General features: G+C 54.3%; 1 protein-coding gene across 1 annotated transcript in view; it reads right to left on the reverse strand.

Annotated features, from left to right (window-relative positions):
- LOC114665777 (CUB and sushi domain-containing protein 1-like) overlaps positions 1 to 23,206 on the reverse strand; it is a 299,098-nt gene that overhangs the window by 191,274 nt on the left and 84,618 nt on the right. The window contains exon 4 of the mRNA XM_051919387.1: positions 2,055 to 2,249. Coding sequence (XP_051775347.1) covers positions 2,055 to 2,249 — 195 coding nt within the window. The remainder of the gene's footprint in view (positions 1 to 2,054; positions 2,250 to 23,206) is intronic.

Below are 23,206 nucleotides of genomic sequence, written 5' to 3' on the forward strand. Positions count from 1 at the left end.
ACGTGACCGTCGGATCAGTGACCTGCTCGTCCACAGGCACTCAGGGGACTCGTTATGGCCAGTGTGGCGGGACGCCGGCAGTGTGGTGGCACCGAGTGCCGAGCCGAATCACGATGGGCCAAAGCCCTGAGCAGCACAGTGGAGTGGGCACTTGACTGGGTGAGTCCACTCTGTCACTGCGTCACTCTGTCACTTTCTCTCTGGCTGGCTACCTCGATGACTTTGTTCCCTTTCTGATTTTCTTTTATTTTAACCAGCTGAGGGTCCCCAGCCTCAATGAGTTTTCCATTTTTGGTATTCCCAGATTGGCATATGTGGCCCAGTGAGTGCCAGTGGCGAGTGTCCACCCTGTGTGCCCACCCCTCATTTTTCTCTTGCCTTCACCTGCACCGGGGGAAGGGCACATTAAGTCAAAGTGCATTGTTGGCAGTGGCAGGTGAGGGCACAGCCTCAGTATGGCAGCATAGGGTGGGCTCCTAGCAACTTAGAAATGTCCTACTCAAGGCAATGGGTGGGGCCTTGAAATGTGGTCGTGGGCGTGGCAAGTCAATTAATTGAGTGGGCAGGACCTGGAAAGTGACTTCAAGCTGTAGGGGACGTGGCATTGGCATGGTAGTGGGTGGGATGTCATGTGTTGGTGGGTGAGTCCTGAGGGTCCTCCGGTGGCTCTATGTGCTCTGAACAACAACTGAGGGCCATTCCAGTCTGCCACTTCATGCCCACACAGTCAGACAGCGCTGACCCTTGGAGCTTCACATACCTGATGGCAGCTTTGTGCACCGCCACATAGGACCCTTCTGTGGACACTGCCCTCCATGTCAGAGGGCACCATGGGACCCGCCATGGCTGGAGTCAAGTGTGCCCTTGGTACGGCTGTCACCTCAATACCCTCGGGAAGTGCTGCAGCGAGCAAGCGGGGGGCATGTGAAGAGCATTTGAGTCGGATCTTTTGAAGTGACCCCGAGTGAGTTGGCGGTGGTCCGTCAAAGGTTTCATTCCTAAAGATGGCATCCGTATGTTGTGGAGTTTGAAATCAGCTTGGGGGTGTGGTGATCCCTCTAGACTGAAGGATCTGGGTTCATCTCTGTGCCCAGTGTGGTGGTCTCCTCCTGCACCCCGGCTTCTCCACATCCCAGAGTGCAGCTGAATGGAGTCTCAAAAGGGGGCAATCCTAGGGGTGCCAGGCGGGACACAGCGGGTATTGAAAACAAAGAGACTCATGGACCCCCTCCTCCCCTTTCAGGCCATTTTGAATGTGTTTTGGCAGCATGTATGGTGCGGGGGGGGGGGGGGGGGGGCACCCACTCCCTGAGAAGCGGTGCCATTTACCCCAATGCCACTCTTCAAATGGGCAGGGGCACAAGACACTGGAGGGAAAGTGGCACTGAAATTGGCATTAAAGTGAGCCTTGGAGAGACGTGGTCTTTAGTCCTTTTGTTTGTGGCGAGTTTGCGTTTTTAGGCCTTTTCTCGAGTGTCCAAGCCGTCGGCCATTTTGAGTTTGTAGGCCTTTGCGGTTCTTGAGTGCTGAGCCCTGAGCTCGTCTTCCTCAGGTTCCTCCGTCTCCGTGTCCCCTCTAGGTGTCACTCTCGACACTTGCAGTGCTTACAGTCCTTTGCTTTTGTCTTTTTAGTTCAGTTTGGGCCCTTTAGGCCCCGGGCCTGTTTTTGAGTAGGGGGTGAGGCCCTGGGCTTTTTGGTGAGCTGCTCAGGCCTTTAGGACGTTTAGGCCTCAGGCCTTGTCCTGACTATTTGGGCCGTTTTTGTGTTTAGACCTTTATTCGGAGGGCAGGTGGGGGTCGGTGGGGGGCTTTGGGCCTTTTTTCTTTATTGAGACCCTGTGCTTTTTGAGGCTTTTCATGTTTCGGTCTCAGCCTTTCTTTGCAGTGTTTAGGCCTGGGGGAGTGCTGAGGCTGTCTGTGCTTTTAGGCCCAGTTTTGGGCGTTTAGGCCCTTTGTCGTGTCTTTAGCCCCTGACACGGGAGTGCCCCCCCCGACACACACACACACACACACACCCTTACGTTAGACAGAGGAGGTGAGTGCAGGTCCCGTACCTCGACAGAATGGCGCTGGGAAGTCCCATGATGCTCCGCTCCCCGGACTCTCGATGCAGGTCAGCACCGTGTGCCCCTCCAGGACGTAGCCGGGGTTGCAGCTGTAGCGGATCTTATCTCCGATGCTGAATCTCGAGCCGTGGACTCCGCCGTTGGGGATGATGCCCGGATTGCCACAGGTGTGATTGGACAGAACTGTGGAGACACAAACGAAAACAGAGGCGGTCAGCGGCGGGCAGCGGACACGAGGACATAAGCAGCACCTGGGGGGTTAGGCCAGGGGCTGGGCACTACATCTAGTGTGACCCTCAGGGCAGTCCGGGTGGCACTCTGTGCTGGTCATGGGTTCAACAGAGGATCTGGAGATCAACAACTGATAAGACGCAGAGCTCAAGGCCGGGCACAGGATAGCAGGAGGGGCATCGCCTCAGGCCACAAAGGACATGCTGGCTCAGAGTGAGGATGGACCAGGGCATTGAGGACCACCGTAGGCCACAAGATGTGGACAATGAAAAAGGGTGTGGCAGCCTAAGGGGATCACCCACATGGCACCACAATACCAGTAAGGAGCTGAAGACCCCAAATTAAGGGGGAAGGGGACCGGAGCATAGCTAAAAATGTGACAATAAAACAGGAAGAGGCAACAAGCAGGAGACTGGCAGAAAAGGAGACCACCAAACAGGCGTCAGTGGACCTCCTAGCCATGGCAGAGGAGAAGATGGCAGCAGACATCAAGGTGGAGGGGCACAGGCAGTGCCCTTTCTGCCCACCCAGTGAACAGTCAGTTGACAATAAAGTGTGAGCTATTGTTGACATTGAGTTGCCCTCCATACCCAAGCCGAGATGATGCCAGCACCTCTTCACCCCGGTCCCTTGGATGTCATTTTGTGCCTTGGTGACCCAATTCATTAAAAACGGGTGCCAGCTCAGCGCGTCACAGTCCTGTCAGGCCAAAGCTGAGCACTTCACATATGCCTGGCATTGCCATGTGCCACTGCCCGGCTTTCAATCTGCCCAGTAACATCTGGGCACAAAGGGAGTCAGGGGGGTGATTTGAAGCCTCCCATCCACCACCAGGACCCACTGCTTATCCGGATGCCATGAGGTGGCAGTGCCCTTCCTTTTCATCCAGTTTGCCTCTTCTCTAACGCTGTCTGTCATCTACGAGTTAAACGTTCATCATGAAGAACAGAAGACGGCATGACTGGCAATGGTGCCAGCATGACGCCACCACATACATTAGAAATCCCATCGAGCTCCGTCCACGACTGTTGAGGAAAGAAAATCAGCTCAGAAATGAAGTGGCCTTAAAAATGGCAGGGGACGCCCACAGCGCGCCAGTCCAGATGTTATTTGTCAAGCCCAATGCTGTCTTCACAGCGTGCCACCAGCAGGCCTATTACTGATGCCCGTTGCTCTGAACTTATTACCAAACTGGCCCAGCGTCTGTGGTCTGTGAAGCGTGAGTTTGTGGAAAGTGACGAGAGCCTGGCAGGAGGGCACAGCCTAACAGGGGCACTGAGGGGCCACTTGCCCCAGTTTTGCCAGGTTTGATTTGTAAGTCACTGTGGATCAACACGTCCATCAAGGAAATAAAACACACGTGTAGATGGATAAAGTGGCAGAAAGTGGTGGCCTCCGCTTTGAGAAGGTCTAATTGTATGCCATTTGACTGTTGTGCCATGACCGAGTTTTAATTTCACTGCCCAAGTGATGCCAGTCAATGTCCCACTCCAATTCTGTCACAATCCAGTCCATGTGATGCGCATCCCATAATATTCTCAAAGCCAGTTCAGGGTCTGGGGGCAGAGCCTGTACCAGGAAAGTGCCAGTAAAATACAGTGCCCACTCACATTGAGTCCAATTTGGAACTGCTGGTGCCACTCACCTGCATGCAGGCACCCTCTGGGCACAGGATATCAGCCCTATGAACCTGGCACACTGCCCACTGGTGTTGCTGTTGAGGGGGTGCCATGGAGGGTGATGTTGTGTTTGTTTGGTGAGGAGTCATATGGGCAACCCACCCTGCCCACCCACTTTCAGTCCTGATCCCACCCCTCAGAAGTCACCAGTCCAGTCGCCACCTCTGCTGTTAGGAAAGGTGCAACATAATCTACATGTGACTGCAGACCTAATAATGCCAACTGCCCAGTTCACAGGCTGGATGGCACAAGGATGGCACAGGACTGTGGAAAATGCAACAGAGAAGGAAGTCCACCCTGACAACGGGTACCCCTGTGCAGTAGCAAAATCCAGAGTGTCACCTACAAGAGGGCCATCAGAAAAATGCCCAATGGCTGCGGTCACACAAGCCACCCATTTAACACTGGCAACCCAGAAGGGACCCCTTAAGGACTACCTGGGCCTCGGGAATACACTGGCACCTCTGGCCACCAGGGGGAGCTCACACTGCGTGATTTGAGGCCTGGCCACCTTGGGCTGAGAGTGGGCGAGGGATCAGAGCAAAGAGTGAGGGCACAGGGAGTGATGCGGCACTCCAGGGGCGGGCAGGTGGGTGACAAGACTTCCCTTGCTGGGGTCCCTCAGCGGGGTCTGGATGGTCCGTTTGTCACTTCTGTTACCCAACATTTGCCATCATTCATCAAAGAGAGTCGACATTTACGGCGGGCATTTCTGTTTTGTTTCACAAGCGGTGGTCCGCCTCACCCCCCGCCAGCCCCCCCACCCCCCCGTTCACCTGTCCAATGTATGAAGTCCCAAAATCACAACATGCGCGGGTCGCTGGCCACCGGAGAGACAAGCAAAACAATTTGAAGGGAATGGCGAGAGCGCAGCGCGGGAGACAAATCCGAGAGCATCACTGGGTTTCCATGACAACCGGGGATCACGGCGGCGAATGAAGACGAGCGCGGCTTCTTCTCTGTTTCGAGGCTTAATGAAAGGGACCACTGACTGAGAAGACGCGCGCCCGCGTCCTGCCACTTATTGAATGTGGAGACGCATTTCAATAAACGCAAATAAATAAACAAATCAACAAATCAACGAGCAAAACGGGAACGGCGGCGGGCAATCCGCTCACACGCACACACACACACACGCTTACACAGCGGGCAGCGAGCTCACGGCCCCACCACCCGTCACCAGCCACGAGCCATCGGTGGCACTTAAAGCCAATGATCACCAGCACAATGGCTTCTGAGGGGCTTCGCTGCGGTGTGGGGGTCCCTAACTGCTCAAGGGGCTCTGACTGACCACTCAGCTTCATTACCCTCAACTGACCGTGGGGTCCCAGTTGGTGGCTTACCTCACTTGTGACAGGATGTGGCCCTGGGGGGGGGGCCATCGGTGGGTGGAGTGGGCGAATGTATCTATAGGTGGGCACATCAGGTGCTCCTCACAGGCCTTCATGAGGTGACAGATGTAACAAAAGGGGCCAAGATGGAGAGATGCCCTCTCATGCAGACGCACAGTGCCAGCCTAACGACCGCCACTTCATCTCGTGAAGGCCCAGTGCCTGTGCCTAATGGTGCGTTTGGGGTCACCGTGACCTGACTGGGAACAACGGGATGATGACTCCGGTGGGAAAAGAGAACACAAGTAAATCTGGGGCAGGTGGCATGTGCTTTGTGCCCACTGATGAGGATGAGTCTGCCCTGCCATGGACTGCCAAGGCTCTTCCTGCCCTGTTGTGGCTCCTTATGACCCCAAGTTGGTAAAGCAGGGTAGAAAATGGGTGGATGGCATCAGGCATCATGTCTCTTAGGAGGTACAATTGTAAGGGTACTGAGGTGACGCGGCTGCTGGCCCAGGACAGCAACCCTTAACCCCGCCCATTGCCCCACCACTCCCACTTGACAGAACGTAGATGCCACTGGCCGAGCTAAGAATCGTTTGATGGGCACCAAGTGATGTCTCCAATTAGCCTCTAGATGATGATGGTGGTGTGATGTGCTAAGGATTGGCACATATGATCCAGCAGAAATGCCAAATACCCCCTTGGCACTGGCCTCTGATGATTCGATGCACTCCCTGTTGGGATGCCAGAAGTGCCACCAGCTTGTCCCATGAAGTCCCCTCACCCGTTGTTACTCAGAATTGCCCTTGGGCCATTTTTGTCTGCCTTTGATGGTCAGTGCCCTCATTATTCAAACATGACCTGACCATGATGATTGTGTTGGCAATGGTGGTGTGGTGCCTCCTACTGGAATGTTACATTGATTTCAGATGCCAGTTCCATGAGGTCACTCCACATTCCGTTGCGTGATTAGACCATTTTAGTCTGCCTGGGCACTGACTGGCAGTCTGCCCCTCATTAGAGCTGCCCTGCATTCTGTGCTGTGGTGCCCTCTGTTGGAATGCTACAAGAGGTGCCCAGTGTGTGGGTACACTAAGAATCAACAGCGCCATGTGTGGAAAGGCGCGCAGCTCCAGCTCAGCCTACTGTATATAGCGCCTTTCAGAAGATGACAGCACCATAGTGTGCGTGACGCTGCCACACCAATGGCTCCTTATATAGCGCCTTTTAGGCATGCAATCAGGCAGTGCCCGGCCCACTGAATCTCCCCACCTGAAATGCCAACTCTCACGCATCTGCCGCTTCCTTTCTTTGTTGTGGTGCACACTTGCTCCACCCAGTATCAGGATGGCATGAGAGGGCAGGAAATGAATCCGTTTCCATGGAAACACAAAGTGAACATGGCTGTTTTTAGGCTTCTCGCTAGACAGGCCCGTTCTCTTCTTGGCACTGCTCAGCCTGGCACTATTTTTATAACAGGTGACTGCGACAGGCTTTTTAAAGCAACTGAGGAACACAACAACCAAGAAAAGGAGGCCAAGTATGGGAGTGGGCAACCGGGCATCTCTGAGAGGTGGGGCAGGCAGGTCCAGTGGGCAAATGCCAACTATTAATGACAATGTAGCGGGGGCGTCGGGGAAGGCCAAGTTCAGTAAATGAGCACTCAAGTCTTTGGCATTGAAGCTGCCCAAGGCCAAGGCCGGGCATTTGGATTTATGCCCAGTTCTGCTGTGAGGCACGTGGTCTGGGAAGCCACTCAATGGCACCTGAGCACAAGCAGATCAACATGAGCACTGTGGCACTACATGAGTGCCAGCCTCTCAGTACCCATTCGAGGAAAAGGCAGGATGGTGACTGAAGTGGCCAGTCACAAAGGTAAAGTGACAGAGCAGGCGGACTGTGACACTGAGGGACAACCTGAAGTCCAGTGGCCGTGCCTTCTGCTGTTGTGACTGGCACAAATCTTGAAATTCCAGCCACCCGATGCTGCGGGGCAGTAAATTCAGAAATCATTAAAGTGATAAGCGTGCCCATCCAACCAGGGCACAGGGTGGGGTGCTGGGGTGAAAAACTGTTTTGTGGCACTGCTTTACATGGTGGGCCTATTGAATTTGTGTCATCTACTATTACGGTCGCTAGAAGGGGTGCCAGTCCACGGGGTGAAGGGGATTGTGGGCACCTTGGCGGCACTACAAAGCAGTCCAGTGCCAACCTCTGCCATCAGTGTTAACGCTCCAGAGTTCCGGGTTCAAGTTCTGCGGGCTCTGCATGTTCACCCTACAAGTTTGTGTCTGATGTGCTTCCTGACTGTCTCAGCTGTGCCCTGTTGTGGACTGGCACTGTGCCTTGTACTAGGATGGGCATTTGAAGAGGGCTAGGCACTGGGGGTGCTCTGATGAAAACACAAAAGTGTCACACCAACTGTACCAGCCAGGTGCATTTTGAACCCGCCACCCAGTTTAGAGATAACTCAGGGATGATGAGTTGCCAGTTAAAGGTGGGCACGAGTGCCACACAATACAGAGCCACCAGTAAAAGGAGTGTGTCAATCAAAGGCGAAGGTGTGGGTTTCATTGATGGACACAGGGAGACTTCATGGGGAGTGGCAGGCTGGCACGTGAAGAACTCCAGCAGGCACACTAAGCACAGTGCCACCACATGGCACACACCAGTGCGTATGCAGAGACAGTGGGCAGCGCAGAGAGCGGACGATGGTCTGCAGCCAGTCAGCTGGACACCCGGACCACCCTTGGCATAGCAACGAGAACAGGAATGAACACAACACGACACCCACAAAGCCAACTCGCCTGCCTCGGGTTCAAGGCTGCACCAGGATCTAGAAATGATGCCAGGACACACGAGAACAGCAATCTGACTCTGGGCCATTAGGCCTGGACTGGCCTCGGGTTCAAGGGTGCCATCTGGACACAGCACAGCACCTTAATCTGATTCTGTGCCATGGGCGCACAGGATTGGTTGGGCAGAGTGGCGCCAGGTGGGATGACGGAGGGACCAGAAGAGAAGAGACTCGAGCCAATCCAGGGCCATGGGTGGAGTGGCCTCGGGTTCAAGGCTGGACCCCCGCACCAGTCAGCAGTCCCAGAATTCTCTTCTCTTCTTTGACTTTCATTTAAATCTTCTCTTCTCGTATCCTTCCATTTTTAATTCTCCTGCCATCCGTGCCCAAGCAATCCAAGCAGACTGGCAGTAGGCGGTGCGCTGGAGGGGGGGGTGCCAGGGCGTCCCACTTTCATTCCTAGCAGGACTGTAAAAGCCACCGTTTGCCGTTTTTCACAAATATTCCGTGACGTGATTCCATTTTCATGGATCCAGGATGTTTTCCAGGCCATTAAGCGCGTTAAAAAAAACGAGCAGCGAGTGACGAGGGGGACGAGGAGCCACACGGCGGAAAGGTAATCAGAAAAGCGAGTGCGTCAGCAGGACTGAGAAATAAAAACGAAAAGCACCTGCATGTGGACAGAATGACCAGACGGCACCGCAATGCACAACTAGGGGGGCAGCGGGGGGCTGCTTGAAATGCGTCTGACGCTCGGCCGGGCCGCGCGGGCAGCTCACCGGAATGAACAACAAGGCAGGGCCTGGCAGCGGCTGGCACAGGGGGTCTGCCTGGTGACTCATTTGGGGGGTCACCACAGCAGAGGCCACCCTGAGAAGTTCCCTGACCACAAGTCCTCAGAGACGCCAGGTGCCACCTTGCCATCCTTCCTCTCTTCACTCACCCTTAGTGACACCCTCTAGTGTCCTGGGGGCCACACTGCGGACTTTCCCTGGCTCAGCTCAGACTGCCCCCTGGTGGCCCCCACATATACACACACTGGTGCCCATTTTTTCTGTACTAAATACACTGCCACCTGATGCCATCTCTGCTCCTGGCAAAGCCTCAGAATTGGACAGGGCACAACGGGCCTTCAGCGGACATAAGGGGTCACACCCGATGGCGACACCCTGGGACAATGAGCCGAGCAGGAAGGGGGACCACACTGACTGGCTCACAACCACAGTGACAAAAAAACAACTCAGCAAGGTGGGCTGCGACCCACCAGCACCTCTCAGTGGGACCCGAGGACACAATATCGGGATTAATAAAGTATCTATCTATCTATCTATCTATCTATCTATCTATCTATCTAATAGAGCTGGAGTGGCCAGAGAGGGGCAGCGGCCCGGGCACACGTAAACTGGCCCATATGTCTGGCTGCCAGTCATATAGCGCCTTTCACGTTTTATTTTTTGTCTTTGATTACCCTCTCCCGTGTTATTGGGCCTCTTTCTAATCCCACCCTCACAATCTCAATGACAAAGACTCCTGCCCACCATTTGCCCACCATTTGCCTGCCATTTGCCCACCGGCGCTCCGCCATTTCTTCCTGTGATGCCATTGCCTGCCAAGGGGTTTTTGCCATGCCCCTCTCAGTGGGTACCCTGGCTGTGTCCAATATCGGTGTGCTCATGTGGTCTGCCATCTACTGTGAAGCCCCCTGAGCTCCCCCTGCCCCCTTTGATTCACTGGTCCTGTCAAGGCGCTATATTTACACACATTCTCACTTCCTCATTCTTAATGTCATGTTCTGAGATGAAGTCCACCTCTGAGGTCACTTCTGTGTGGCACCTGACGATGCCAGGCAGGTGGGGTATGGACTGGGTATTGTGCCCGATGCTGGAGACCAGCTGGTTGTCAGCAGAGGACAGGCGATGGACCCGCAGTGGCTGAGCACCAAATCCCGTGACACTTCTTGGGGACAGGGTGACGAGTGCTGCTCTGAGGTTGGGTGCCTGAGGTCTGGCCAGAGAAGCCACTCCCACTTTAAACACCAACTACGGGCACAGATTCTGCAGTGCCACTGGCCGGGTGAGGCCTGCAGGCTTAGGGTGGCATGAGACCACGACTCTCCGGGACCTCCATGGTGCCCTGCAGTTGTCGGGGCCAACAAACAGAACTCTGTGCCCAAACCTCAAAGAAATGACTTGGCGACATCAGTGCCAGGCCACGAAACATGCGCCGCTTTTCCTGCACATGATGGATCTACTATTTTAATTTTCTATCACAGATAATAATGAAAGATGGATGGCGTTGATTTTCATTTCCCTTCTGCATATCGTCGTCCGTTAGGAGGAAAATAACAAATGTGTAGCCCTGGGCACCGAGATCATAAATGCCAATACTTTATTAATATAACAAGTAAGGCCCAAAATAATTAGATTTCACCGCGCCGAGCTGTAAACAACGCCAGCCGCGCCACTGCAAACTCGGTGCCCCCAAAGACGGGCATCACGGCGCCCTGAACCAGACTGGAGGCGAAGGACAAGGCCTGACAGCCTGTATTAGAAACAGAAAGAGGTGGCACCACTGCCAGCTGGCCTTGGGCATGGCTGTAGTGACTGCATGGAGAGCCTCCTGCCACCTCATTGGACACTCTTAAGGTTAAAGGTCACCTGTGATGATGAATTAACTGGCCAAGTGACCAACTCAGGTGGGCACCAGCACTGCACTGAGGGACACTGACACTGGCACTGCCAACATGTGACCCCACGGAATGCTGGAAACTGGACTGAGGACATGCAGGTAGACTTCATAATGCAGGAGACTGGCAGAGAGATACAAAGATCTGAAAGGGCACTATATAACAGGCACACATGAGGGGCACTATATTATAGGCACACGTGATGGGCACTGGGCAGCACGGTGGCTCAGTGGTAGCGCTGCTGCCTCGCAGTTAGGAGACCCGGGTTCGCTTCCTGGGTCCTCCCTGCGTGGAGTTTGCATGTTCTCCCCGTGTCTGCGTGGGTTTCCTCCCACAGTCCAAAGACATGCAGGTTAGGTGGATTGGCAATTCTAAATTGACCCTAGTGCGTGCTGGGTGTGTGGGTGTGTTTGTGTGTGTCCTGCGGTGGGTTGGCACCCTGCCCGGGATTGGTTCCCTGCCTTGTGCCCTGTGTTGGCTGGGATTGGCTCCAGCAGACCCCCGTGACCCTGTGTTCGGATTCAGCGGGTTGGAAAATGGGTGGATGGATGGATGATGGGCACTATATAACAGGCACACATGAGGGGCACTATATTATAGGCACACGTGATGGGCACTATATTATAGGCACACGTGATGGGCACTATATTATAGGCACACATGATGGGCACTATATAACAGGCACACATGAGGAACACTATATTATAGGCACATGTGATGGGCACTATATAACAGGCACACGTGATGGGAAGGGCACTATATTATAGGCACACATGATGGGCACTATATAACAGGCACACATGAGAGGCACTATATTATAGGCACACATGATGGGCACTATATTATAGGCACACGTGATGGGCACTATATTATAGGCACACGTGATGGGCACTATATAACAGGCACACATGACGGGCACTATATAACAGGCACACGTGATGGGCACTATATAACAGGCACACGTGATGGGCACTATATAACAGGCACACATGATGGGCACTATATAACAGGCACACATGATGGGCACTATATAACAAGCACACGTGATGGGCACTATATAAGAGGCACACGTGATTGGCTCCTTCCTTATTGAGGGCAAGCACATACTGCGGTGAAGTAAAACTGATGGCCTCCCCCCTTACTTGTGATTTTGGGGGTCTGCTCTTGTCTAGCTCTCAAGTCCAATCTTCATTTCTCAAACTTTAGCGCATCACTACCACCCCAGTGGTCCGTCCACCTTGGAGCGAGAGCATCGACACAGAAATGTTCAAAAGTAAGACCACCAAAAGGAGAAGCCAGCTGAGCCCACCTAACTGGTACACCAAGACCAGGAGTTCTGAACACCCCCATGGTGGGAGGTGCTGCACACCCCTCAGTCAGTCAGTCAGTGTCTAACCCATGTAGTCCTGAACAGAGTCACTGGGGGTCTGCTGGAGCCCACCCCAGCTGCATAGGGCACAAGGCAGGAACAAACCCTGGGCAGGGCACACACACACACAGACACACACCAGGGCCAATGTAGGACCACCAGTTCATCTGACCTGCATGTCTTTGGACTGTAGGAGGAAGCCCACCCGCTCATGGGCAGAACATGCGGACCCCATGTAGGGAGGTCCCGAGACGTGAAGCCTGCTCTCCATACTGCACCTCAGTGCCCCGAAATGAGAAGAATCCTGAAGGTGGGGCGAGCAGAGACGAGTGTCGGGGTCTCGTCAGGCAGTGACACATCTCACCGGAGCTCTGGGGTCTCTCAAACGTTACTGAGGGCCAAGCCGGCTGGCTAAATGACAAGGTGAGTCAACGCTGATGCAGCACCGGGGGTCTGCGGCCCCCCAGATGGCCCCCACTGATGGGGCAAAATGACCTGCGAGAAGAGAAAGGATCAAAGGGAGATTGGAAAGCCGGGTGTGGGGGCTTCACAGTCAAGGCGCTCAGGCACCTGGAAGCCCACCTTGAAGCCCACCCTTCATCAGCTGATTGGTTTGCTCCACAAATTAAATAAACAAAAAAAAGTCCGAGACCTGAAGAGCTTGCCCGCTGCTCGGAGACCCCCAGATGTCCACCTTGGCGGTGGGCGCGTGAGGAGCTTCCTGAGCAAGCGGCGAGAGTGGCGCGCGTGCCTAGAAGCTCAAGATCTCTTAAGAGTCAATTTAGAATATTAGTCCTGCATCAGGCGGCGATTCGAGGCCATAAGTAACGGCGGGGCGCTCCCAGGGGGCCGCGCATTAGAGGGGGATCGATACGCGGAGCACTTACAAGTGTGACATAACACCTGCCGAATGGTAATGATGCGCCGAGGCTCGGCCACGCCGCCCCGATGCCGTCGCACTTCACGAGGTGCCAGCATGCCGCGGGCTCGGCTCAGCAATCCATCATCCGTGTCAGACATGACAGGGCAATCGCGCCGCGCGGCACACTCCGTGTCACAAGTCGCTGATAAGAGAACCATCGGTGCCCTTTGAGCTCCTGCGCGGGCGCAGGGCATGCTGGGAAGGCGCGTGCCACTCTCTGTCACAGATGGAGCGGGCCTGATAAACGGGGCTCTGTTCAGTGGGCGCCACTGGGACGCTCCGCCTGGCACGTTCAGGCTTTGGCCAAATAAAGGCATGTTCTCTTTTCTTGGCGCCGGGGTTGCCAGCGCAGATGATGCCAATGTGCACTCATTGCTGAACAGAGCGATTGGGCCCACGCGCTTGTTTAGGTGACTGGTGAAGTGCCATCACAGAAGCTGGCAAATGACAGAGGGTCTGCGTGCCGCTGCTTTGGCGGGCTCATCTCACCCTGGTCATCTCCGGGGCTCGCCAGCTGGCAGCAGATTCCCACAGGCCTTTGTGAGGGGACATCCTTGTTGGCCTCCACCTGAAATGCACTTCCCCTCGGGCTCCACTAGGTGTCACTTCATGGATGTCCTTAAAGCTTAACGTGTGAAGCGCACTGCCCACCCTGGCAGGACCCCAGTGCACATCGGTGGTCTGGCCGTCCTTCCGAAGAAAAGGGTGAGAAAGGGCACAGCCTACCACTACGCCACCTGGCACCTGATGCCAGTGCTGATGTCCAAAGGGGAGGCCACAGGGTGAGACGTTGCACAAATCAAACCAACAAGTCACAAAGACACAAAAACAAACTAAAAACTTCTGGAAAATCAACAGCGGGTGGCAGCAAAACGGGCAAAGAAAGGGCCAAAATCGACTGAAGAGGCACAAGGGGGAGCAGCAGCAGGCAGCGGGTCTCATGTGACACGAGGAGCATGATGGGAATGCTGACAAGGCATTGGTATCATATAGCGCCTTTCTGTAAGGACTTACAAGCCATTGAGACTGGCATTCTGCACATGGGAGCCGATTCTTGGGGCATTTCTCATCTTACGTGTGGCACTGCCATGAAATGGACGACTCCACTAGACGGCCCTGTTGGTGACGACTTTGAGGGTGAATTTCACACGCGTGAGCCGACGCTCTCTTTATGCCGCACGTCCACCTCTCATTCCGTGACAAAGTCGAGAAGCAGGTTCTGGTGGTCTGCACCGGCCCAAAGGAGCCAAAGGGAGAGAAGCACCGTGGAGACCCCAGGTACCCAGAGCTTCAGCATTGCGCAGGAGTTAATTGAACAGCTCGGCATCTAAAGGGTCAACGGGACCAATGCAGAAGAACAAACGACTGCCAGGGGTGCCATCAAAGCACAAGCACAAAATGGCCGTTTCTATGGGCTTTGGGGTTGAGCCACGGGAGGCGGGGCCCCCTGAAATAACAAGAAGGCCCCAAAACACAATCGGGGTACAAAAAAACAGGACAATAAAAACCCACAAATCCAAAACTCAATGATCTGCTGTGGAGACTCTCTCTCACTGGGGGCGGGGTCTGCAGTGTGACGTCACAGCGGCTCCTCCCACAAAGACCATTTACGGAGACAGGACTCTAAGTGTGAACTGAAAGGAAAAGGAATGTCCAGCCAATCCCACCTTCAGCCCCTCTTATCCTGTGTGGACCACCAGCCTGCTCCTTGAGTGGTCAAAAAGCCATTCAAAAAAAAAGACAACTTAAATGAACGCCGCAAATCAGACAAGCCAGAGAGCGGACCCCCAGCCCTGCTGGCAGAGGAGACCCCAAATGCAGTCACACCGCTTGTGCAGACAGCTAGGGGGCAGCACTGGATGCACCAGGAGGAGTTCTGACCCTCTGATGTCCCGATGGCAGAAGACACCCCAGAATCGGTATGAGGGCACCTCACGGGGACTATGGAGGAACAGGAGAGTCATGTCACCCTGCGGTGGGTTGGCATCTCTTCAGGTCACTTTGTTTTATTCACAGCCATCTATTTTATAGCGCCTTTCATCAAGTGTGGCTCCCGGGTATTTTAAACACAAATAAGAATGGCGCTCAGCGGCTGATCGTCCCAACCAGAAGTGAGGCCATGGGGGGGCGGCCCCTTCCTACCACAGCCTGCCTTTCAACACTTTCATTTGGTGCCATTCACAAAGGGTTGGCATCACTGCCAGAAAATGTCCTCCACCTCACTGAAGCACTTGAAGGATTGAAGGATGGAACCAATGATGAGTGGGGCATCAGTCCTCAACCGGGCACACTCAGCCACACCCGACTGACCTGACCAGCTCTTCTTTGGGATGCCAGCTCATGGAGAAAATGGAGACCCCACCAAACAGACACAAAGTGGGCTGAGATCTGATGCCAGAGTCCTGAGCCCACCCACGTGAGACCAAACGCCAGTGGACCCAAGAGGACGTCTTTGAATGAAGACCTACTGAAAGCTGTCAGTGGCTGCCTGAGTGCCCACGGCCCGGTGCAGTTACAGCCATGTGTGGCGGGCACGTCATTGGCCTAGTAAATGGCACCCCACGGCGGCGGCAGGCATAAATCATCTACACCTGAGTGAGTGTCGTGGCAGTTTATTATGGCTCTCGGCGACTCAGACGGCTAATGGCACCCGTCAGCGACTCTGAACGGCACACGTGTAATGAAGGAGCGTGGCGCTGCCAGGGACACACTGGCTCAGCCACTCTGCCACATGTTAGGTGTGCTCAGAGCCACCAGACACCAAACAGAAAAGGAAAGGCGCTATAAAGGAGGCTCTCTAAAAGAGACAAGCAGCCACACAAGTGAGCAAGTGGGCACAGAGTCTGCCAGTCATTGCTGCCACACATTTGCATTGTGCCCACCAAAACCGAGGACCTCAATGGGTTCACTGGGCGTTCGAGTGCTGAACCCGGGGTTCCTGCCACAGTCCATGCTGCCTGTTCACAGGATCCGCAATGGTTATGCATTTAAGCTCATGCTGAAGCCCACCCGGTCAGATGTCTGCCCTTTGCCCACTGCTGAGGCCCCAACTCGGGCACTTTGAGGATGTGCGGTGTTGAAAGTGAGACGTGCAGCTCCAGTCACAGGGGCCAAAGTCCGACTGTCTGCTTGGTGGTCTCCCTCCAGCCCCCGCTGGAGAGACGCCGATTGGGTGAGGACAGGGCAGCATCGAGGCCACAGGTCTGTGATGTGAAGGCGAAGTGAGCCCCCCTGCTGCCCCCTTTGGTGCCCCCATCCTTTTCTTCTTCTTCTTCATTAGGACATTCAGCTCCTTCCTCGTTTGTTGCTGTCCAGGGTCCTGACTCCTTCCTGTCACCCACCTCTGGATTCTGCCAATCCCCTCTATGCCCCCTCTATGAATCCACACAGGCCTCACAAGCGCAGCGTACCGTTGTGCCCCACACTGCAGGGGGCGCTATATAACCAACTGCCCTCATTACCTCTTTGACTTTCTGTATGCCATCTGCTTGTGGACAGTGACTGGTCCTCTAGGACCCCCAAGACCTCCCAAAGGGTCATTTCTTAAACCCACTTCATGAAGCCTCAGAGTGGCATCAGGAGCCCATCTTAGATGGGCAGTGCCATTCCCATGCAAGTCTTAAGTGATAGTCACAGGTGCAAGTTAAGGTAAGGGGCTTGTGTGCCGGGGTCTCAAAGTGGAATGAAGTGGGTGGTCACTGGAGACACGGTGGTGGGTGCCATCTTGGAGCTTGTGAATCATGCAAGACAAGGAGAGCTGGCACAACACCAAGTGATCTGGGTGTCAGTGGGTGACACAGCCTTGGCACTTGCATGTCTGCCCCACGTTCTGCTTGTAGTTGACAGGATTCAGTTTGGGACGTTCAGCATGTTGTCACTGGGAGTCAAAGAGAACACACCTGAACACCGGGTCAAGCTAAGGCCAATGCTCTGATCAGATGGGCATCATCTGGTTGAAAGGTCTTCATGTACATCTTTAAAGTGGGCACTACAGAAAACCTTCAGGTCTGAAATGGCATCGGGCATTGCAGAGGCCAGCTGGCTGGTGGGGACTTGTGATCTCAAAGAGGGAACTGGCAAGAATGTCGTCACCAGCATTGGGCCGATGGCACAGCAGTCTGGAGCTGCTGGCTTCCCCTCCCTAAGGTGGCGTGGAGCCTTTGAGCTGTAAATGACAAGGCAGAAGTGTGAGACTTGGAAGGAAAGGTGCTATATATATGTGTCACATCTCTACATTCTAATGGAGTGGCACTAGCAGCATCTGTGTGGAGATGGCATGTTCTGTCCATGTTTCACACTCAGTGATGGACTGGCACCCCCTGGCAGGGGCATTGTACCCGCTGCTGCTTGAGTGGGCTCTGGATTCACTCGACTTTACCCAAATGGCCAGCTGTGATGTCACCAGGATGGCCACCTTCCACACAGCCAGGTGTCACTTTGGAGTCGTCTCGAGGTGCTGGCTCCACGTCCCCCTCGCTCCTCTGCTGTGACAAGCCAACCATCCAAATGTTTATTAAAAATGCGAATTAAATTAAATTAAATGACACGTCGTGCTGTCTAAAGATGGAGGACTTGGGGCGCTGCCAGGCGTCTATTAGATGGCTTTGTCTAATTGTGGGATTGCCCTTGACGGAGACAAAGCGGGCATCAGTGGGAGTGAGTGGTCCGACGCAGACACACACAGTCCCACTCATAAGAAGCAGCAGGTCATTTAGGGGTCCGACTCCGCCGTCTGTCTGGAGACCCCCCACGACTGAGGGTGCTGGCCTCATATAGGTGGGTGGGCGCTCGGGTGGTCCTGAACTGGATTAGGCAGGTCACTGTGTCACAGGATGACTGTCACATCTTGTCACTAACTGCCTTTATCTCTCCCAGCTCGTACTTGATTTTGCATAACTCCACCCAATGTCCTCAGGGCGGGGCTGCATATTTGGGGCGGAGCTGGATTAGGCGGCAGCCAGGTGTCCTTGAATCGGACAGCCAGCCGCCGTCCCGTCATCAGGGGGCGCCACTGCTGGCCTGTCCTCAGACCTCCTGCTCATTGGCTGCAAGGCCTTGAGAGCTGAAGGGTCCTTCAGTTTAAAGGTCAGCACAACGAGGCGGTGGTCTCAGGTCCTTGTCTCCCACCTGCATTCAGACTTCAGCAGCACAGGTTGATTTTGCCAGTTTCCGCGTGGAGTCTGCATGTTCTGCCCATGCCATGTGGGTGTCTGCCAGGGGTCTTGTGGAGGACCCTGATTCCTGCCTTGCACCCCTGCTGTGAGGTGAGGTCCACCTATTGGATTAGGGGGGCTCTGCTGTGTTCAGTGTTCCTGGCTCACCAGCAGGGGGTGCTCTTCGTGTGGTTCCCCCCGAGACTGCTCACTGTGACTGAGCATTCTGCTTCTGCAGTACCCTCTCCAGGCCTAAAAGGGGCGCCACATGCCAGCGTTTCCCAGATATCTCAGGGGCATCTCCAGATGAGCCCACCCGTCGTGCCCCCCTTTGTCGGTCCCCTCATTACAAAGCGCGCGATTTGCCAGCACGCTTTGAACCGACAGCCGTTGACAAATTCGTCCTCCTTAATGACGAGTTGCGCTGCGAGGGATGAAAGCCACCGGCTTGTCACTGTTAGAGCACTTAACGGGCCTCTCGAGTGACGTGACGGTGGGTGGCAGCAGAAAACTCAGAGACGTGCCGGAGAGGAGAGGCTGGGGGGCTCAGGAGATGCCACCTGCTGCCCACCCGAGCAGAAAAGCCTGGCAAGGCTGGAAACAGGTGCACCAATTAAAGGCTAGAGATGGTGCAAGGCGCTATATGCTGTGTAGCAAAGTCTCATAATCTGCTTGGACCCCTGTGACTTGACAGAGGACCCCAACCTCAGAAATGAGAATAGCTTCTGGATCCATTCAATGAATGTCTTTGTGGCACTTTACCAGGGCATGGGCTCTCAGACATGGTGGGCACCTGCTGGGCACAACCTTAAAGCCAGCTGGCTCAGTGAGAAAAGGTGGCCAAGCAGGACAGAGGTGACCTCAAAGGAGCCTGACAGGAGCTCAGGGACGAGCAGAAGTGACGTGACATCCATGTGATCAGCCTCGCCCGTCCTCCTTGTTGGCATCACGAATTCCATTTGGCGTTGGGTGCCTAATTTTAAACTCGGACCCTCCATTCGGCCACCTGTTCACTGGTTACTTGACCTCCTCGGTGCTCAGTGGGGCTGCTCTGGTTTTGAATGGATGCCCACCTCGGGATCAGCTGAGACTGGACATTCTGGATTGAACTGGTGCTGAAACAAAGCATGCTGGGAAGACCAAAGGCTGAAGTAAGAGGGGTGAGGAGGGTAGGGGCGCCCCCTATAGGTGAGGCTGAAATAGTGCAGTCAACTCATGGGCAGCCTCCAAAGGAGCCGTGGGGCACACAGTAGTGCCCCCCGCAGGCAGGGGGTCTCTAGGGAGTGTTTAGACCATCAGACTGAAACAGCGCAAACATAAAAGACCAGAAATTAAAGAAGCGCAACAGAGTGGACCTGTGTGCCCCCCCACAGGCAGCCCTGCATATCTCAACTGGCACTCATGGGCCTCTTGGACTGAAGCAGTTCATTACGAGAACACAGTGGGGGGCACAATAAAGACGAAAATTGATGAAGAGCGACAGAGTGGACCTGTGCGCCCCCTGCAGGTGGCCTTGCATTGTCTTATAAAGGAGGCCTCACTGCCAACGCTGAGCAGACAATTTCAACTCAAATGGTGCCCAGGGTTGGCACTGTGAGAACACCAATCAGACCAAAGGTTCAGGGTGCAAGGAGGACAAGTGCACCCCTGTAGCAGAGTCACACCTCAATGTCAGCAGGGTTTGGGCATTTCAGAGTAAAATGGTGCCAGTCAGACAGTATGTTGGGATCCATGTGGAGTGATTAGCAGAGGGGCACCTGCTGGTGGGCTTGCGTGGTATTAAAAGGGGGTCTCTAAATGATGGCAGATTGGACATTTTCAGGAGGTAACAAATGAGACTTTACATTTAAAGAGGGGGTCCAGGAGGAGAGGTGTGCCCTCAGTAGATAAATGGAGGGTGGGCAAGGCCAAGCCAGGCCAGGTTGGAACGCATTCACTGGCACAGCATTGCATTGCTGCACCCACCGAGAGTGGATACTTTGGGTGGAAATGCTACCAGCAGAAGACCTCCCATAATGTCTGGGGACCCCGGAGAGCAGAAGAAGGGGGCAGGTGAGGCTGGAGGTTGGGGGCAGTGGCTGACTTTCGTGCGTTTGCCGCTGGACCCTCGTCCTCCCTCCCTCCCTCCGTTGCCGCTGTGCCCTCTGTAGGTGTCCATCATCTCTTCTCATTTTCTTGGCACTGCTCAGATGGTCTAAAAATAACCCAATTGTTTTCTGCGACTTTTCAAAATGGCACATTTTGCACGTGAATGCATTTCAAAGCTTCTGTACCCGCTGGCTGTGCCCTTTCTACGTGAACAGCACTTGGCCGCTGGCCGGGCACCTCAACACACTAAAAACACGAGCATAAGACGTCCTACAGAAGAGGTGGGCTGTCAGACCCCCTCAGAGAGTCTACTGACTGATTATTTGGACCCGGGCATGGTAACAAGGGGGTGGGCTGTGCCCACGCATACTGTGCTGCCAGTGTTGGACAGTTTAACGGCGCTTTGATCGTTCAGCTCTTGAACAAAACTAATGTGCTCACCGGCGCTGAAGATGACAATTTCATGGAAATCGTCCGTGAGTGACTGGAAACGAAATGTCTGGGCTTAACAATGAAAGAAGAAAACGATTTATACAATTACGAGAGACGGGCAAGTGGGCACTCAGCAAACCGCATGAGCGTGTAACAAAGAAACAAAAGCAGGGAGACAATCGGCAGGGTGGGTAATGACGCAGACTCGCAATGCGCAAGAAAGTCAAGAAATAAAACGCACGTCCACCTCTTGGGCCAATGGGGGCAGAGGACAGGACTGGGGAGGGGCATGAGCCCACCCTTTTACAGACTCTCCAGGGCTAACGGGCACAAAACAACGAACGGTGGACCACACGTCAGGCTAGCTGGACACCATCTGACAGAAGTGACGCGTGTAGAGATCTGCAGGGCACCATCTACTGACACGACAGGGAACTGCACGCAGCGCAGAATACGTCTGAGTCGGGGTCCCACATGTGGGCAAAGCAAGTGGGCATAAAACTGGTTTAAACACAGAAAGCAAAAATGTACGGGGAGCAGAGCTGCCTCAGACATGAGGTGCTGTTAAAAGTGGCATCCAGCAGGGGGCAGTGCTGGGCTGGCCGCGCTCTTCAATGTACAGAAGTGGTCTTATAAGAATATAAAGAACAGGCTGATGATGACACCAATCAGGTGAAGCCACTCAAACACCAATCACAGAGCGACCTGCATGTGACAAGGGACGGGCAGATAAGTGGCAGGTGGCACTTAATGTAAGTAAATGTAAATTCTTACAAAAAGGCAGGAAAACCGTGAGACTCGCATACACAACGGCAGCTCTGGAACCTCCACCCGATGAGGAGGAGATGGGCGTCGTCGGGGACCCCCTACATCCAGGGGCTCAAAGGATGTTAGGTGATATAGTGCACCCCCACCCCCCAGATCAATGGCGGCCTCACATGGTGCACTTTTGGTCTCCACGTTACCCAAAAGAGAAAGACGGAGAAGTGCCAGCGAAAACAGAGGCGAGCAGCTGGGCAGGTTCAGCACCATGGAGAGCAACCACAAGGTGAAGAACAAGGCTGAGATCAGCACCATGAAGAGCAACAGACTTGGGGGGCTTGGTCACAGCGGCCGCAGAGCAAACCCAAACTAGAGGACCACAGAGGGCCAGCAAGGGGGACAAACTGGGGAGAAGACTGGCGCCCCCTGTAGGTGAGGCAGCCAGGCCATCGACGACTGGACCTATTGAGCAGTCACTGACCCTTCTGTGGCCTGCATTTCAATTTTCACACTCCTTTACCCCCCCCCCCGTCAAACCCCCCATTTTCATTTTAATCACATGCAGACTGAGGGGTGACAGCACTGAAAAGCTCAAAATGATGGAGGAGGTTTGGACGGCGGGTCCCAGTCGTTACCTTCTTAAACAAGAACATGGGGACACAGAAGGAGACCAAGGCAAAGCCTGCTCAGATGTTAGGTGGCCTTTCTTCACACAGGTGCCCAGATGGACTGGCTGAGCATGTGGTGGACAACAGGACTTTAGAGACACCGAAAACTCAACTTGGGGTCATTTGGGAGAAAAGAGGAGGTGACTCGGATTGGGGACACCCAGATGGGCTGGAGGGGCCGTTCTTGTCCAAAATGTTCTACTAGCGTTGGTTTTTTAGGATCTGAGGGGTGCAGGACATAAACCCTCAGTGAATCACAGGGTTTGAGGTTCAGCCAACGTAGGACACATCCGCACCACACCTGGCAGAAGGAACAAACACAACGAGATGTCCAGTGCCATCAGAGACCCACCACTGTGGTGTGGCCCCTCGCTTTTCTCCTGGTGACATTCCAGGTTGGAGTTCCCCGATTAATTGGATGGCATTTGCTCTTCACAGTCCCACTGATGCCCCGCCCATGACTGGTAGTCTCACCCCTTTTCGTGTTGCTGACGCCAGTTTTCCTGCCAGCAGAGATTCACTTTCACAGATTCATTGGTGGTCTGCTGCTGTGGGCTGATAGGCTTGGTGGGCTTTGGGTTCCACATGGTGGCCCAGGGCATGTGGGCTTCTGTCTTCATTTCTTGGTCCTTTTTGTCATCTTCACCACTCCCTCATTGGTTCTCTTGTCACATTTTTTGTAATGACCTGAGCTAAACGACGATCATCTTTTCATTCTGCGGAGACCCCCCTAGCCCAGACCCTGCGACGTCGCGGCCTTGGACATGTGACACTTGAAAATCACCGGCACTAAGAGAGGACATCTCTACGTGGGGCGCGGCCAGCGCTTGTTGTGTGTGCAGGTGGGACATCAGCCGGTGAGAGCCAGGGGGTCCAGTCCTGAGAGGTTAAGAAGGGGTCTTCAACATCACAGGTGTGTGTGGCCACTGGACCAGCTGGAATTGTAATAATAGATATTTGGGGGGGGCTGGTGATTGTCAAACCCACACACCCCCAAACACACACACAATGTCGTTGGG

Source organism: Erpetoichthys calabaricus, chromosome 15 (genome assembly GCF_900747795.2).
Source record: "Erpetoichthys calabaricus chromosome 15, fErpCal1.3, whole genome shotgun sequence".
NCBI lineage: Eukaryota > Metazoa > Chordata > Cladistia > Polypteriformes > Polypteridae > Erpetoichthys > Erpetoichthys calabaricus.